General features: G+C 40.1%; 2 protein-coding genes and 1 long non-coding RNA gene across 3 annotated transcripts in view; 1 reads left to right on the forward strand and 2 right to left on the reverse strand.

Moving 5' to 3' along the window:
* Positions 1 to 1,734: 1,734 nt before the first annotated feature.
* Positions 1,735 to 19,012, reverse strand: part of LOC110065666 (putative G protein-coupled receptor CG31760) — a 27,144-nt gene continuing 9,866 nt past the window's right edge. Inside the window, exons 8-10 of the mRNA XM_089270817.1 lie at positions 4,308 to 4,413; positions 3,352 to 3,492; positions 1,735 to 2,676 (exon numbers count right to left, since the gene is read on the reverse strand). Coding sequence (XP_089126943.1) covers positions 2,440 to 2,676; positions 3,352 to 3,492; positions 4,308 to 4,413 — 484 coding nt within the window. The 3' untranslated portion in view covers positions 1,735 to 2,439. The remainder of the gene's footprint in view (positions 2,677 to 3,351; positions 3,493 to 4,307; positions 4,414 to 19,012) is intronic.
* LOC110065656 (uncharacterized) lies at positions 8,806 to 11,473 on the reverse strand. Its single transcript, XM_020772814.2, has 2 exons — positions 11,273 to 11,473; positions 8,806 to 10,474 (listed from the first exon to the last, which is right to left on the reverse strand). The coding sequence occupies exons 1-2, from the start codon at positions 11,279 to 11,281 to the stop codon at positions 10,109 to 10,111; spliced, it is 375 nt and encodes a 124-aa protein (XP_020628473.1). The 5' UTR covers positions 11,282 to 11,473; the 3' UTR covers positions 8,806 to 10,108.
* LOC149104758 (uncharacterized) overlaps positions 14,753 to 19,012 on the forward strand; it is an 8,325-nt gene continuing 4,065 nt past the window's right edge. The window contains exon 1 of the long non-coding RNA XR_016201315.1: positions 14,753 to 14,952. This is a non-coding gene — a long non-coding RNA (uncharacterized LOC149104758). The remainder of the gene's footprint in view (positions 14,953 to 19,012) is intronic.

Here is a 19,012-nt window from a genome sequence, read left to right on the forward strand (position 1 = left end):
TTCTAAAACAGGAAGTCAATTACCTACTAAAATTCATTTACGTCATCTAACAATGGGAAGGTCAATGTTAAGTGAATATCAACCCCGACTGATGAACTGCATCAAAATAACACCATGGTTCAGTGACTTCGATGTAAATACCTTGTTTACAGTTCAATTTTTTGACGATGCAGTTCGCGAAACAGAATTGCATACACGATGAGTCCATGGGCAACAAACTGCTAAAACAATTTTTGACACCGGATTTTGTTTTTGCTGTGTTGCCTGTTTGTTTCTGTGTTTATATAAATTTACGTTTCCCACGCTGTGTAGCAAAAACCACTAACGATCTCTTTCACGCCACATTAAACTTCCCACTAAATTTGCATCAAAATGCAAAAATGCTTGTTTTCAAATTAGTAAATATCATTTAAAAATAAAAGCTAAGATGGAGAATCAAATTAACTCGTAGTGATGTGCACACATACAGCAAGTTGTCGTTCACGTTGTGACAAGTTTGAGAATCACCATTTCCGTTAAATAAACCAGTATGCAGAAATGTGTCAGACTTTTCAAGATTCTTTTACACTCTAAAGATAATTTATAAAACGAAGTCTCCCGAAACCTAATTACGAAAACTTACAGCGTTTCTAAAATGGGAAGTGGGGCTTGAGAAAGTGGTCTGATGAAACACCGATCACTGATTGGTTGGTTGAGTCACCAAATCTTTGCTCTGTATGTACCACGTGACGGTGCATTATTTTTTAATATTTATCGTGCAAATGACAGAAGGACTGTGGCGAACTTTTCACTTAATTTATTACAGATATATTTAGGTAAACAGATTGATTACATGTCGAACGCTCATTAGCACTAGTGTGCTAGCCAATCACAGGAAGCGTGCTGTATTTTTAGCCAATTAGAAAATTTATCCAAATCTGATTGGTTTCTGTTCCATTACAGTTATTTTTTAAAAAATAAACATCGCATGGAAACCCAGTATTAAGGCCACACGGAGATTTTGCCTCAGTTTTCTAGAAGGAATCCTACATTCCCGGCCTTGCTTCATTGTTATATTTCTATTTTTGGCTGATCAGATCTCTCACAGATCCTACGTATACCGGCAGCATTTTCGTTTACAGTCTCTTGCATCATTGTTTTTACAATGCTGTTATTTAACGTGATCGAACATTGGATCATAACCGAGGATATCGGCATTCAAGGGTGAAGACCGATTTCAGTTCCTACTGTCTATATTTCTCATGGATAAATTTTCCTAGGTCCTTGATTGTGATGACCTCCTTTGTTAGATTTGCTACAGAAGTGGTACCGAGGAGACTGGGATTTTTTAGTGTAGGTGTCATATAGTAATGCGGCTTTTTAGTCGAGCCAGAATACTCTGACACGTGAATAAAGTTGGATTGATTGATTGATTTTCACTGTTGGGGACGAATCGAACGGAAAGGATTTCAGGGAGAAACCTTCACCCAATTGGGATTAAATGGCAATAACTCATTGATTCAGTCTAAGATTCAGAGAGACGCGAGCAGTGAAAAGTGCTAAAGCAAGACTTCATGCAAACAAAACACTATTGAGTGATCAAGGCTTCTAAAGCGAACAGTCAAGAAATCAAGGATTCCATTTGGAAACCTTTGAACAGTCGAGCAATTACGCCTCTGCTGTGTAACGGAGTACGGCGAATGACCGAACAAGAAGACGAACAAAGATGCTAATAGAAACCACAAGAACAATATATAGAAAAATCTGAATCAATTTTATTCATTTTACATGGTTCTATTCAGCTCTAGTACAAACCTGGTGATCCTCAGCACGGCATTTGATCAACAAACAAGATTGTACCTTCTATACTGTTGATTGTGGAGCTGAGTGAATGATTAAAGAAACTTCCCCATCATTCGTTCGCCAATCAGAGTACAGCCATCGTGTTATGGGTAAATTTGTGTTATTACCGATGATTAAAGAAGCTCAGTCACGGTTTAAGTCACGGTTTATCTTGAAAAGTTTAGCCTAAATCTTTCAAGTTCGAAGTTTGCAATCCATGTTAATCTTCTCCATTCTCAACCATCCTTGTTCCTCTATGGTTTCTTATTATCTCTTTGGTATTTTTCTATCTTAGTAAACTAACATTTTCAAGTTTCCTTCAATTTAAATGTAATTTTGTGCGTGGCCATATCTCAAAATGCCGTGACTAAGCTCCTTTACGTGAAAGTATTATTGCTTTCGATATCCTATGCCAAGTTCTTGAACCAGGAGAAGCTGCGATTCAGTGATGTCTTATAATTGAATCATGCTTGTAAAGATGATTGGAATGATTAAGGGTAATTGGGAAGTTCGTTTCCACAAAGTTAGGCGTAAAAAAATTATCCATATGTACAAATGGTTGGACTTGTATGAACGGCGGACGGATTTGTGACCGCGCCCTTCTTTGATAAGCCTTCGTCAAACAAAGTCGCTTACAAGTTCAGCAGCGGGAGAGTATCTTTGTTGTCGCTTCTCCTTTGCCCCAGGATTAACCAAACAAGCCAAACTTCCGTTGTTATTGGCGGTTGAGTTTAAGAGTGACGGAGTGGAGCCGCCGAACAGAATGGAAGCGGAACGTCCCAGATGTCTGTTTCCCGCTTCCATGTTGGCGGTTTTCATTTGCTGTAGCTGACCGTACAGTTTACGTATCTCTTCCTGAAAGTCAAAATACGACGAAACTAGAATCAGTTACAAGAAGTTAAAGTTTGTGAACGAAGCCCTCATTTGCAACTGGCCACTCACATCACACGGCACATCCATGTTGTACTGTTGTCTTAATAAGACTGGGGAATGGCGTACCAAACGAAAGATGTCGAGAGGTACTTGTGCGATACAATGCCGTTAACATTCGAACGAAAGTTACTGAGTAGCAGTTTCATGTGATGGTGTGTCATGCTGTGCAACGCAGCTCTAGTTAACACTAGCATGTGACCATTCAAATGAAAGCTATGGAGTAGTAATTTCATGTGGTACTGTTTATTATGCTGTACAAGGTGGTTCTAACTTTTAAGTCTGTGAATGAAACCCTAGTGTGTGACCATTCAAATGAAAGCTGTTAAGCAGTACTTTCATGTGGTACTGTTTATCACGCTGCACAAGGTGGTTTTATCTTCTATCTATTATGCCGTACAAGGTGGTGCTAACGGCTTTCAAGTCTTTGGATAAATCCCTGGTGTGTGACCATTCAAATGAATGCTATTGAGCAGTACATTCACTTGATATCACCACGCTGCATAGGATGCTAACTGAAACTAAATAAGCAACTTAACACGATATGGCCAAAGGTGTCATAGAAATATATAATATGCACAACGAGTTTGTTATATTCACCTTAAGGTCCTCGTTTTCAGCGCTCAAGTTCACCGTCCCTTCTGAGGATTGCCCTGTCATGTTAAGAGCAGCCCCCTTTACGGACGCAATCCGACCACTTGTGTCAAATACGTCGCCACGCCCCTTAATGACACGAACGATCTGTACAAGAAAAGGATATCATGTTTAAAAGAAAAAAAGAAAAAAAATCAACATATATTTAACAATGAAGTTATAGCTGCAAAGAAGATGGTCTAAAATTACGTGAGATGTTCACAAATAAAAATACCTTAAACGCTGCAACAGGCAACATGCTATGAGTAAATATTTTTTTTCTTAGCAGTAAGGCGGCCATCATGAAACTGAACGGTTAGAAACCTAGACCTCTGGGATCTTTTTCATTCTCTGACGACACGAAATACCAAGAAGAGACTCTGATCTCCTAGAACATTTGGACACTGGATTAAAAAAATACACCGGCAAGAACAAAACAGTCTGTCTTTTTGTATTCTATATCTTAAAATTCCAACAGGTGAACTATATAGGCTCCTTTTTGAAAGGGTCTCAAGCTAGGAACCCTAGCACGTAAATCATGTGAGCTCATTTAACAAAAGGACCTCGAGCTTTAAGAACGAACACGTGACCTAGACGAATTCGAACTGGTTATTCGGATACAGGACGTTTCAAAGAGGGGTCTACAGTTTTGTAGACTGCTGACAGCCGGTGTTTCCTCTTAGGGTCAGACGAGTGTTTATCCGTGAACACGCACGCAAAAGGGCAATGTGGATGAAAAGGGTTTGGGTGCCGCACCCATCATGTCTTGTCCCAATCCCTTCTAGTTTGAAGTGTCTCGCCTCATAATTCCTGTCTGATTTCGAGAAAAGACCGGCAGTCTAATAGCTTTGGTAAGAATAGGCGACCTAGAAGAACTCTAACAGATAAAACAACACAGGCTCTCCCTAAAGAGGAGTCCATACCTTGGGAACGAATACGAGCCCTAGGAGCACAGACACGCTGAGCTGCACTCTAAAGAACTCCAGAAGGTAAATCATATCAGGTCCTGCGAGGTCCCCAATAAAAAGCCTGCAATGAATGATAATGTGAAGAGAGGTTACTCCTCAGAAAAATCAAATGCTTTAAATCATAAGTTACTAAAATAACTCTTAGATGTTACTAGAACAACGTGGAGATCAGTTCAGATAATTTGGTCATATTGTCCTATGGACTGTGGCACATCCCTAGACAGCGAGCAGTCTCTCTTTTGCTCGAAAATCCAATCCGCGGGGAAGAACGTCAACGACGTCTACGCTGTTCGCGGCTCGCGGCTTCGCCACACGCCTCTGTTCATTTGCGTCCCCCACGAATTTTAGAGCAAAAGAGAGACTGCGCGACTTCCTTCAGCACCTAATTTAGAACACTAGGAGAATAGGCTGGTAAATGTCAGTAATATACTCTCCTCCACTGTTCAATTCAGGCCCTGAGGAATAAGCAAACAGCAATTTTAAATTTGGTCGAGGGCAAGTTTTATCCACGGGATACAGGAAGCAGTTTTGCCTACCCATAATTCACTGGAGCTACTTGGTGGCCTGCGTGGCAGACGGAGATTGGGCCGAGCGCTTATCTTCCCGCTATATACGGCGCATATAAAGTGTAGCTGCTCGGCGTTTGAATGGGGTTAAATAGGGGGCCTGGAACGCGCGAATACAGTGTGTTTTTCTTGTAACTGTCTGTTCATAATTTTTTGGTCGGGGAAATCGTTTCTGTTGTTTTTCTATCTGCATTCTGTCAGTGGTGTTTTGTCGAAGCATCGGTGCAAACCGGGAAAGAAATGTTCCTTGGTCATTATGAAGTTGAAGTAAGCAAATGAAATTCGGCGGACACAGTTTTCAAAGTTTTCGGTCTTGAAAAAAAGTTGACCCAAGATCGTTTAGTATTGTTTGATTGCTTTTTATGCGAGAAGAGCTTCATTTTGGAAAAAAAAAATCCAAGCACACTTTACTCAAGCCGCATTGGGCAAAATGGAAGTTATAGGATTCTTCATCTCCGTAATTGGCCACGTGACACGTTTTGACCAATCCCGCAAGTGAAAACGTTTTTAAATTGAAGACAGCAAATACGACACTTGTCTTGTACTAAAGGATAAAACACGAGATTTAAATGCACTCAGTGCGATAAGAGTTCTAGAAAGAACTCTAATATGCGACTATGTACACGAGTAATAACTCAATGACGTCGCCATGGAAACGGGCCATCACAGCATCAAATAGAGCTGACACTTCTATTGTACCTATCACGCTATTGGTTTAATGCTTAAGATTAACAATTGTGCAACAATGGAGTGCTTTTCCAGGGGGTGTCTTTCGGATTTTCCCCTTTAACTTCCAAGACTTATAGCCTCTCATTGAACTACGGTACTGCAAAGGTACTTTTTGACCCTGCATTTAAGGCGATAGGAAGTTTAAATTCATGAAAGAAATTTTAGGATGGAATTTTGCTGCAGGTGGAAGCATGATTCTACCACTAACGTACACACTGACGTCAATTGTGGTTAATGAGGTAATGATTTACGCAAGCAACATAGCGTTGGACAAACAAACGTCACTCTTGAGAGCTGATTAAAATTTTGTTTCAGAGAGCTTTTTCAGAGAACGTGAGGTTTTCCGTGTTGGAAAAAAAAAAGTCAAAGCCTGCTAGAAACTTGCCGAAAAAACAAAAAGACAAAATAGGGAGGCTAAGCATGGCTAACTTAAACTTTACACTTTTAGATTTTCAGTTGTTGCCATTATTTTGTTAAAAAAAATATATTAAAGTAAAGTGTCTGTTATGGGGCACATTCTTCGCAAAAAAGGACTGGAAAAAAGCCAATTACCCGTATGTTCAATAAAATAAAATATAATATGATAACAAATTTATCCCTCTTAAGTTAACTGTTAATTTCTAAGTTCTATTAGGCGTTTAAATATGTCTTAGTGGAATTAAAATGTAAAGACAATTTTCAACGAAAGGGCCAATACTTTGGTGAACCCTGTTGTATTTGTCGGTCTTGTTCAGTAGTATTTCTGGTTTGGGATAGAAATAAATTTGCACTACATTTGGTTACCTCGCTAATTTTGTGGCGATCCTTCATTTCAGTAACCAACGCACAAAAGTGAAAGACTTAAAATAAAGAAAAAAAAAACGACGAAAGATTGCACCATACGGCCTTTTAAATGCCCTTCACTATTCTAAAAAGCGTAGCATTCGGCTGGCTTTCCGTGTCAGCGCATAACACAATATCACAAATGCGGGCTTTCGCGTTTGCCTCAAGCAGTGAATTGTGAACATTGCCACAACATATGGCCTGTCAGAAATAGACGAACCACCTGGTGTGTTCTGCTTAATAACTGGCTCCGGCAGAAAACCAATACATTGTGCCATGAGATAATGGATTGAGCAATTTAGTCAAAGACAATTCAACCATAAACAGTTTTTTTATCTTTCATTATCATACAAACAACAAGAAGTTGCAGAGAGCTATGAGGAAGGCTGCTTACGCGCAATAAAATTATGCTGTTAGAACAAAACTAACAGGTGAAAAATTCGAAGGAAAAACCGAATTCATCGTCTGGTTGATTACAGCCAAATAACAAGAACATTTTTTTTCTGCTTCATCTATAAGAGTCAGGAATAGATTAACGGACGATAAAGTGGTTATATACGCTTCAAACATCCAGTTGCTCTGAATATTTCAAATTTCCTTTTCAATACGTCAGATTTTTTTTTTCTTATTTTCACCATGTCCGATTTTTTTCTCTCGTTTTCATTAATCATTTGTAACATTTTAACACTTTTTAGACCAAGGGAATATTTCAACTATCCCACTACTAAACCTCAAACTTTGACTTGGAGCAGTCATGGAGTAAATTTACAACAGTCGATCTCATATCTGCAAAGTTCGGTTTCTATAGAGGTATTGCACAGCAGCCATGTTGCATGGCAGGGACAATGAAAATGTTTTGCATTAGAAAGAATATTTTTTCCCAAAAAGAATCTATTGTTCCTGCCATGCAACAGGGTTGCCGTGCAAAACTTCTATAAGAAGGAATTCTCAAAACATGCGCGATAAAGACATTTTCAGATATAGTCCGAGCTTTACAAAGTGTGTTCATGTACTCGTTTCACCTGGAACAGGGTTGAATTTTATCACACAACTGGTTTTCAACTAGGCAAAGTCCACGTTTCACATGATGCCCCCTGCCTATATCGGACATGCGACTTTTATAGCTTTCCCACATAATTTCATGCAGAAAAAAAATTATTGATGCGTTGCTACCAAAGTTAGAATTATTTTCCCAAAGTCTGTGGGGTGGCGTAGACAATTACACATATAGAACCCACCAAATGTCGAAACATAATTGGCTTAACATGTGGACGCCTCTCCCATTTCCGTCTTCAATCGCCCAAAGATCCAAATATATATTCTCCGTACTGACTCCATACATTTCCTTTAATGCCAGTTAGGAGAATTTGATGGCGAGTCAACATTATATTTTTGCCATCACCTGCCACTTGAAAATGTTAGAAGGTAATCATTAACAGGACTTAAACCCTGCAATCCTTAAAGAAGCTCCATTGAAAATCAAACCTCATAATTTTACAAAAGGATCTGTTCCTATTGTTTCACGCCGCCGAATAACAGTTTGTAGATTATCCCTCATTAGTCCGCACTCATTTTTTGTTATAAATAGACGGGAGAATTTTGTCTTATGCCACGAGTTAAATTTTTGATCACTCCCCTGATTTTATAAACATTTTTACTGAATTTATGTCACTATGTTGAGAAAAATTCAGACGATGATACAGTACAGCGTGACACAGAGCCACAGGAGTACGTGACGAAAACCATTTAAAGGCACGACGGTTAAAATAAGCGCTCGCAACTTTTAGTCTTATACATGCTAGTTTTAGGAGAAATTAGTTTCTGATCTACGTACTGAAAAGAAATGTATTAAATAATTTTGAAAGCTGGCAATTTAACGTTACGCCCATAATAATAGCATAAAAGCGGACAAAATTTCTTGCCTGATTTAATACACCTTCCCTTCTCCAACTGATTTCACCAGCATCGATATCATTTCGCAAAACAAATCTCCAGAAGAAGATTACTCTAACCATAAATGTTCTGTTTGTTAAGGGAGGGAGTGAAAAATGAAAACACGTCTTTATAAAAGACAAAAAGAGAAATGCCTTGTTCACAGTTTAGTGAAAAAGTCAAGAAACATATTAACGTAATTGTCCCTCTGGCTTGCTTGTCAAGTTTAATTCAAACCAAAGATTGTCAACCTCCAGAAATAAAAAAAAAATTAATAATAATTGCAGAAATAGTGCTAAAAAAAGACCTCAGTTTTGTCAACTGCGTGATGCCCAATAGAACGAAACTGAATAACTTAAAAATAAAGTCATTTGCTCGATAGATAATAACACATGATACTGATCTTGCAAACGGAGTTTTATTATCCACAATATATCTGTACAGAGGGGACTGACTTGTCATTGCTACGAATAAATAGTTACAAAGAAATACTGCAGCCAGACCATCAAATATATTTTCGTATTTTTTGACAATTTTTTAATCAACGATGTGACTTGTATGCAAATTCAAGGAATTTTTTTTCCCTTTAATTTTCACCGTTCTGTTTATTTCGCTGTGTGACAAATATTGTAAGTCGTGTAGGGGTGATTTTCCCCGCGTGCGGTCAATTGGTTTCCAACAATTTTTACTTCTCGTCTTCTTTTATTACTTTTGTTTATTTATCTTGTTTTTTCGCGCAAATGGCCGCTGTGATTCTATATACCGAGAGATTCTTTCATTGCTGCAATTGTATAAACTCGAAAATAATATCCTCGGTTATGACAATGCACATTTTAAAGACTGGTTGATTGGAAAATTCTGTTTCTCCCAATGAAAAACACAACAAAAAACCGTGTGCATTTCAGCCATGCTAAATTAAAAGAGCCAAGAAAAAAACTTTGATAAAAAGAGTGATTCCTCACGAAAAAGGTGGCTCGCGAACGAAATTTGGCGAACGTTTCGAATTCTAAAACGAATGAATGAACATATGCTGTCTGTTTGTTTAAAGGAAAATAGAATTCTACATTACACTATATGAATATTAATGAAACAAAGGTATATTTACATCGCCTAAGTTCACTGCCAAGGTGCATTTGTTGAAAATTCAATGGTTTTCTCCGATGAAGACGCTATTACATAAATCCATTCTTAAAATGAACATTGCTAAATAGTTCCCCTTGACGGCAATTACTCCGCTATCGGATCAATATTCACTTGTGCTGTGGACTGTCCATGTGTTTTTGTTATATTTCAGCTTGGAGAAAATCCAGTCGAACGACGCTCTCTTGTTTTGCGATATCCGTCCGTGAAAATCTTCTGCTCTAGCGTCGAGCTGCTGCCGTATTGTCTTTATCGTTTTCCGCTTTTTTTTTGCGAAGGAAGAGTCCACGAATTTTTCCATGTTTGACGGTTCACCCAAAAAGCCCTCCAGTCAAAAATCGCCAGTAATTATGAAAGCCACAAAAACACATCTCTCCGAAACGATAAATATCCACTAACTAGGAGCAGGATTTGATGAAATTGCTTCGCCTTGTCAGAATTTTATTTTCGGCATGCGTTGAAGCGAATCCAGTCGGACGGGAATAAATTTTATGCGTCAACTCCAAATGTCGAGTTCTTTTTATGGTCTGTTACACCGGTACACTTTCAATGGTTTCCAAACCGGTTTTATATCACATTGCTCGATGCCCCGCTTGACAGTGACGTGACGGCGTTGTTGGCTTTTGTTGGGTTCTCTAAGGCCAGTATAATGTCATGATGGATGTCTATATGTTTCTTGTGATCCGCGTTGCTGGCTGTCTGAAACACCTTCAATTCGCCGATTTCCTGTAAAAGTTTCAAAGTTTCCTCGTTAACCATTTGTATCGTCGGCGCTAGCGAGGATTTCTCTTGCTTTATTGTTTCCTCCTCGTTATTCGAACGCCTACCAGATGCTGCTTTCTTCGCCGGCGCACTTTCTTGCGGCGAAACTTCGTCGTCCCGTCTTCGAGATGGCAGGCATCCCATTATGCTGAGCTTAAAACACTCTCGCATCTAAAGAAAAAAAAACATCGCGATAACACGGCATTAATATTCAGTTTTGCCGCCTTAGAACTGGCATCCCAACGAGGTATCGGCCGATGCTTGTTGCTCCGTTGATCAGGCTGTATTTAGCATTGGATAACATTTAATTATTAACTAACACAAACAGACGCATTTGATGACATCTGACGTCATTTCGTGTTGTCAGAGCTCAATGTTAAAAGGGTTTCCATTCCTTGTTGCAAAATAGGCCAAAAGTAGCAATTTATTTCTCAATTATATCGAACCGAACTTGAAATAAAAAGGCTATCAGGTTATCGCATAGAGCCTCGTCGGGCGTAAAAGGTCAAGAAATAAAATAACAGAGAATATAAATTAGGTGTCGCAACACAGGCCGATATTCAAATTGCTTTTTCAAAATTTTCTGAAGCTAATATGACCACTAAATGACTAAGGAGTTTTAACCATGAGCAGCTTGCCAAAGGGAAAAAAAATAAACAAAATTGGTGCGCATCCAATGACAATGAATTTGTTTGAGTTGAATTAAAAATATCAATGAGTAGCTTGGCATAATTCAGAAAGCTTGTCGTTCACGGAGACATGTGTAATCAGGGGCAGATTAAAACCGCAAACGTAATTATACTCACATCTGACCAGAGTGGAGTTTTATGTTCTCTACAAAATTTGAATGCTTTCTTTTACGTTAATATGTTTTGCAGCGCTCTCGCCATACCAGTTGATTCAATTCGCACAGTATATTAAATAACATCTTACAATTAAATTAAATAAGGCAAGAGTCACTCTACCAACCTTTCCCATTGTGTGGTATACACTGAATTAAGCCAAGCTTCTGATCCTCAAAATCACTGAAAAGAGCAACTAATCATGCAAAAGAAACCGTACAGGTTTTGTTAGTTCGAATGCGATGAAACCTGGAACAATCGCGCGACGTGCCTTCAAAATATGACTGACGAGCTATTTCTCAAGTGAGTGGGCTTTTTAAGGAAAACAATGACGTCATCAAATGCTCACAGCCTGATCGATAAACACTTATATCGATGTTACAATCATGCATTGAATACACTTCACGCCTCTTTTCTCGCCTAAAAATAAGACCTGTTGAAAACACGCTGAGCACGGAAGCAAAGGCATGTTTCAAAATAGATCGATCATTTTGCTCGAGGCAACTGCCAGCACAGCGTTGCTTGGGCATGAGAAATTTCTGCTCTCACTGAAGTTCACGACGTGTATCTGAATTATTCATCAATGGATAATGACACTTTTAAAGAAGATTACGTTTATATTTAGCCGAAGTGTAGAAGGAAATGCTATATCAAGCCGTTATAAGCCCCCAATTGAAAGGATTTCTCGCTAAGAAATTTGCGGGCTGGAGTTAAAGTTGCTATTTCTTCTCGAAACTAATTCCTTTCGCAGCATGGTTGTCGTGTTTTGTGTTCGCGTGTTCTCGTGAACGTTCGGTCAGACATTCGGTCGAGTCATGACGTACGACAAAACAATTAACTTCGTCAATGGTAGATTAATCCAACATTAAGCAACATAATCTGCTTTACTGCTGAAATACCTTCAGGGCAAGAGCGAGGTATTTGACCGATATAAGGTTAGTGACGCATTTTAAAACATGCGCGTGTCTAAGAGCTTACTGAAATAAACTCGGTTCAAGAACTTTTCTTGTCAATCGGAAAAACCTCCTTGTAGAAATGTTATGTAACTGCTATAAGACGTGAGTAGGAGGAGAGAACGTGCGAGGAAAATTGTATCCAACATCGTGCTGGTCTCAGGGAGACAAGGGAAAAACCCTTTTTAATAGAAACACGAAAACTTCTTCAAATATTGATTGTAAATCCGAGTTAATATTTGATCAGCGGTGAAATTCGTGATATGACTATGATATACGGTATGCTTGATCAAACAAATCATCAACAATTAGCACAAGTGTTGGAATTAAATCTAACTTCTAATAAAACAAAATCAGTCACAAAACGAACCAGGAAACCCATGTAATGAGGAATGATAGTGAAACTGACGCTGACACAATGACACGACACTTCGCCCACGCTCGTAAACATTTTGCTTTCTCATCACGATCTAACAGTGATAGGCAACGATGATGAAGCTACAGCACGGCAGCTGGCGTGGGGCGTTCAGTTTCCGTTTGAGAAATCAAAATCCTGCCCACACACAAGCACGAGATCACCTCGGGAAACAAGTAATACACTTACGTAGTGGAAAAACGCATTGAGGCTGGGCAAAAAGGAAGGAAAGGACGGTTCTGGTGGACGGAAACCAGCCTATGAAATAAACAGCCTGGATGTTTTGATCGGCGCCTTTGTGTTTCGGAAATGTAGAGATGGACTAATAATGTTTCGGTGAACCGATAACGATGCAAGCTTCTTTCAGCTGAATTTTTCAGAATGATTTAGTTTTGATACGCAGCAGCAATCGCCATCTTTACAGTTTTACACCCTACATTTTACGTTCAATGTATTAATTACCCGTTTTCTAAAGAATAAGGCGACTTTTTCTTTTCCTTTGAGAAAAAAGGAAACAAAATGCCTTCTTCCTTTCTCTGTCACGGATATGAAAACTTGATTTGCGTTAAGAACCCATTCACAATCACTGTCTGAAACAAACTCACGTTCAATGGATTTCTACAATGTTTATTATGATATAAACAAGTATTTACAAATCCCGGCATTTAAAAGCCTCTTCCGACACTGAAATGGCTTCTACTCTCGAAAGGAAAGAAAACATTACAAAAAATATACATCAGGGCCTACAATTTGATTTACAACCGTCAAATTCGCCAAGGCCAGGAAACAGAGCAAAGATCGTTGACAACAGAATTCAGTGAAGGCACAAAAGAACCAGTTAGTGAATGAATAAAACGGTATTTCCTCTTCGGCAACCACAATAAACACTCCCTTAAAACACTCAGTTATTGTTTTCTTTCCAAACTAGAACGGATAACAGATTATCTATACTTTCTCTGATTGGTACTTTCCTGTTTAAGATTTTTAAGAGCAATTGCGTGCACAGATTCGCTTGACTAAGCAATATAAGATATCCTAAAAAAAAAATCAGCACCACTATAGTGGTCTGTGAATTTTGTTAATGGTTAATCCATTCAGTTCAAACAAACGATGAATTTGAACAAGGCCAAAGCGAGCCAAATTACTGATTCTCGTTTAAAAACCGTATACCTCAAATAGGCCACGCGCTTGCCTTTAGATCGTGAAGTATGGGTTCTATTGATGACCATAAAAATCACCGCCATTTGCTTGCCAAGTCAGATATTTTTAATTCCCTAGTGTGTAAGCTATCCGTTGGATAGTGTTATCCAGTCCAAATCTTTCAATATTATTGGAGAGTTAGCTATTTTTAACTGAGCTAATATTAAGAATTTATTTCTGAAGAGTTTTATTTTGAGCTTAGGACTATTAAAACAAAAAGGGCTAAGTTGAAAACAGATAATGAGCGAATTCCAGCCACAGTCGAACTATCAGAAGTTTAGTACAAGTGACCCAGAACAATACAAAAAGCTGGTATGCGCTTCACACACCATGTGCACGTGAAAGTGAGAACGACTTGAGAAACACGCTACGAATACAACGGAGCACTTAGCATAGAATATTGAAGCTAGAAAAAGTGATGAATGCTTTGCAATGAGATGAAACTGAGGTGAAAGCTTAAACCAAGCTGCTTTTCTTTTCGTCCTTGTTTTCTGGTTACTGTTTGCAATACAAACACTGCTGCAAAAAAGCGTGATTACGACCGAATCCTTGTTGCATTGTCTAGGGTTGTGAATTCATTTGGCGAAAGTAAAATTAAATACATAACAAAGCGCAATTGAAGAGCGAAGTGTCGAGCTACATAGTTTGTTGAGTAACTTTAAATAGGGGTCATGGCCGATTGAGGCAACATTCATTGATAACAACTGATAAGGCAAATAATATTTTGTCTTTTTTCAATCAATCTATGAGATTTGTTACGTATTCGCAATCTAGACCGCTTGCCATACTGGCAAATGAATTTCTGTTTTCCTACTTAATTAGACATAAGTTAAATATAATACTAAACCAGCGGCTTTCCCGCAGACTGATCTTAAAATACATCAGCTGTTTACACTTCAGTCCGAAATTTTATCAAAATGATCAGCACTTCACCAACATGCACCTATCCGACAACATATATTGTATTAATGAACCAAAGGAAAAAGCCGTTAGAGAGTGATAATAGATTGTTTCCATGGTAACACTAACAAACAAAATATATATTGATATTTTGGTTATTTTCTAAGATGAAAAAAAAACAACAAAAGAATTAAGAAAACGAAGATTTCTATAAACAGAATTCCTCCGACATCAACTGAAGATGTCTATTTCGTGGGCCGGAGTGAGAATTTAATTGTGTAGAAGAATTGAGAACATAACTTGTGACCAAGAAAGGAAAATTGACTAGCAATACAATTAGTGAGTAGCATTCCTATGTTGTACAAAGTTTTTTTCTAACTTTTAAGATTGTGGATGAAAGTCTAGTGTGTGACCATTCAGATGAAAGCTACTGAGCAGTACTTTCATGTGGTACTGTTTATTACGCTGTACAAGGTGGTTCTGACTTTTAAGTCTGTGGATGAAACCCAAGTGTGTGACCATTCAAATGAAAACTATTGAGCAGTACTTTCATGTGGCACTGTTAATTATGAAGTACAAGGTGGTTCTAACTTTTCAGTCCGTGAATGAAACCCTTGTCTGCGGCCATTCAATCGAACGCTACTGAAAAATACTTCCATGTGGTACTGATTAGTCAGAGCGAGTCATGCACATTAAGCTCAATACTGTAACAGGAACAATCCACCTTGTATCTGCCTACGCTCCTACTCTGACATCCAGTAGTGACATCAAAGATGCTTTTTACAGTGAGCTCGAAGACTCCATCAAAAGACTGCCAAAAAACCACTCCCTGATAATTCTTGGTGATTTCAATGCTAGAGTAGGGGACGACCAACGGTCATGGCCCATCAGCCTCGGGCATGCAGGTGTCGGCAAGTGCAATGAAAATGGTCAGCGGCTCCTCGAGCTCTGCACACATAATCAGCTCTGCATTACCAATACATTCTTTGCAGTCAAGAAGCAGCACCGTGTATCCTGGATGCACCCGAGATCCAAGCATTGGCACCAGCTGGACCTTATTATCGCTCACCGTGAGCACCTACACACCATTCGTACAACCCGTGTATTTCACAGTGCTGACTGTGATTCTGACCACTCCTTGGTCATCACCAAGGTCGCCTTCCGTGCCAAGAAACTTTATCACGTTAGGAACCACACTAAGGCTCGTATTAACGCAGCTGCCACTTCCACCCCAGTAAAAGCTGCGAAATTCCAAGATCTGCTTAACAGCAAACTGAGAGACTGTTCTGATCTAGAGGCAAAAGAATGCTGGGACCAGATCAGAGACACCACCCTCGCTGCTGCCATCCAAGCATTTGGCAAGACAAAAACCAGGAGCCAGGATTGGTTTGACGCAAACATTATCACTCTGCAGCCGCTAATAGAAGCCAAGAGAGATCTGCTGCTGGAACACCGCAAGAATCCAACACCTGAAACCCTTGCTGCCCTAAGGCTGGCTAGGAGTCACGCTAAGGAAGAGTGCATTAGGTGTGCCAACAAATTTTGGCTGGATCTTTGCTCAACCATCCAGGTTGCCGCTGACACTGGCAACATCCAAGCCATGTTTGAAGGCATTAAGAAAGCTGTAGGTCCAACTCCAACCAAATGTGCCCCATTGAAATCCTCAAATGGTGAAGTAATTCAAGACAAGGCCAAGCAACTCGAAAGATGGGTTGAACACTATTCTCAGCTCTACGACCATGAGAACCTAGTCTCCGCAACTGCACTCGACCAGATCGAGAGGCTGCCAAACATGCCTGAACTAGATAATGCCCCTACTCTAGAGGAGCTTCTAGGTGCCATCAAAGACATTTCATCCGGCAAGGCACCAGGATCAGATGGCATACCTGCAGAGGTCTTCAAATGTGGTGGTGACCAGCTTCACAATGTGCTCCATCAGTTGTTGTGCAAATGCTGGGAGGAGGGAGCAGTCCCCCAAGAGATGCGAGATTCTATCATCACAACCCTGTTCAAGAACAAGGGTGACCGCAGTGACTGCAACAATTATCGGGGCATCTCTCTCCTTTGCGTTGCTGGCAAGCTCTTTGCCCGTGTGGCACTCCGTCGCCTTCAGCAGCTTGCAGAAAGAGTGTACCCTGAGTCTCAGTGTGGTTTTCGATCCCAACGCTCAACGGTTGATATGATTTTCTCTGTGCGACAGCTACAAGAAAAGTGCAGGGAACAACAACAGCCTCTTTTCATTGCTTTCATCGATTTGACTAAGGCTTTTGATCTGGTTAGCAGAGATGACCTCTTCAAGATCCTGCCTCTCATCGGCTGCCCACCAAAGCTTCTGAGCTTTCTGGAGTCTTTCCACAACAACATGCACGGTACTGTTCGATTCGATGGCAACATGTCAGAGGCATTCAACATTCGCAGCGGAGTCAAACAAGGCTGTGTACTGGCTCCCACCCTCTTTGGAATCTTTTTCTCAGTGCTCCTGAAACATGCCTTTACAACAACAAATGCTGGCACTTTTCTCCGTTCCCGCACTGATGGCAAACTTTTCAATCTTGCCCGACTCAGATCGAAAACCAAAGTCAGCCAAGTTCTCCTCAGAGACTTTTTGTTTGCCGACGATGCAGCTCTGGTCGCTCATAGTGACAACGATCTCCAGAACCTCCTCAATGGCTTTTCGAACGCCTGTGATGACTTTGGCCTAGCCATCAGCCTCCAAAAAACCAAAATCATGACTCAGGATACAGAGGTTTCCTCCTCTCTCTTCATCAAGGACTATGCACTTGAAACGGTCAACAGCTTCATCTACCTTGGTTCTACTGTTACTAGCACCACCTCCCTTGACACCGAAATAGGAAAGAGGATTGGGCACGCTGCAACCAACATGTCCAAACTTTCACAACGTGTCTGGGAAAATCGGAAGCTCACTACTCCCACCAAAATGGCTGTCTACAGAGCCTACGTCATCAGCACGCTCCTCTATGGTAGCGAGTCCTGGACAACGTATGCAGCATAAGAAAAACGCCTGAATGTGTTCCACCTGCGCTGCTTGCGGCGCATCCTCTCCATCTCCTGGCAGGACCGCATTACGAACAGTGCTGTCTTAGAGAGAGCAGGCATCCCCTCCGTATACACCCTTCTTCGCCAGAGACGTCTGCGGTGGATTGGCCATGTACATTGAATGGATGAGGGCCCGCATTCCCAAGCAACTCTTGTACGGAGAACTAGTACAAGGAAAAAGGCCGGTAGGACGACCGAAGCTCCGTTTCAAGGACGTGGCGAAGAGGGACATGCAGGCCATTGGTCTTCCAATCGATTCGTGGGAGACTCTTGCCAGTGACAGGAGTGCGTGGAAAACAAATTGCACTGAAGCCCTATGAGAGGGAGAAAAGCTTCTGCACATCACAGTGGATACCAGGAGAGAACGTCAGAAGGCCAGGGCCCTTGCTCCACCCACTGATTCCACTTATGTCTGTGGTTCTTGTCACCGCATCTGCCGATCACGAATCGGACTCCAAAGCCATCTCAGAAAATGTTTAAGGAAATGTACAATTACTAACACACGCTAAAATTATGGACTAGATTGTCCGATAATGCCAATACATACATACTAGGTGGTTCTCACTTTTAAGTCTGTGGATGAAACCCTAGTGTGTGACCATTCAAACGAAAGCTTACTGAGCAGTACTTTCATACCTTTTACAAGGAGGTTTTAACTTTTCAGTCTTTGAATAAAACCCTAATGTACAACCATTGAAATGAAAGCTACTAAGCAATTTTTTTTCAGCATATGGTGCTCGCTAATTTTACAATTCTCTCCAAGTGAATATTCTGGAAAGTTTGTCTTATTTTGTACTACTTGAACTCCAGCAGATACTGGGCAATATTTTTAGTCAGCGTACCATAAGTCGTAAAGATCTGCAAACCGCAGTGATATCGTCAAATATTTACCCATTTTTTATTGCATTGTTTTGTTCAGGCATGTGGCCACTATTTGGCCGGAATACCGTTGACGCATGAAACAGACTTTATTTGCCCGGGTCGCTCAAGGGCAGACAGCATAATAAGTTTTGTGTGGCTCGTCGAAAGATCTGTGACAGTGAACTGCGTCCAATATAAGCGGAACAAAAAACAAATATATCTGTAAGTTGATTGAATGGGTTGACACAATTCGGAAACTATTTCAACATCTAAAATATTTGGCTGAACTCAAAATACTTCCAAAAACCACAATTAATGTGGCTGATAATAGCTATTGATATTGCAGCCTTTCAACTTCAGTATTGAAGTTTTCTTCTGAATGAAGATCTCGTCGAGGAAACAACATTTAAAACTACAGACTATACAAGCCCAAGAGAATACCACGTCTTTACAAAAAGGCCCATTCGGAACATTCTAAAAA

Source organism: Orbicella faveolata, unplaced genomic scaffold, assembly GCF_042242905.1.
Source record: "Orbicella faveolata isolate gen_17 unplaced genomic scaffold, um_ofav_v1 contig_34, whole genome shotgun sequence".
In the NCBI taxonomy this organism is placed as follows: Eukaryota; Metazoa; Cnidaria; class Anthozoa; order Scleractinia; family Merulinidae; genus Orbicella; species Orbicella faveolata.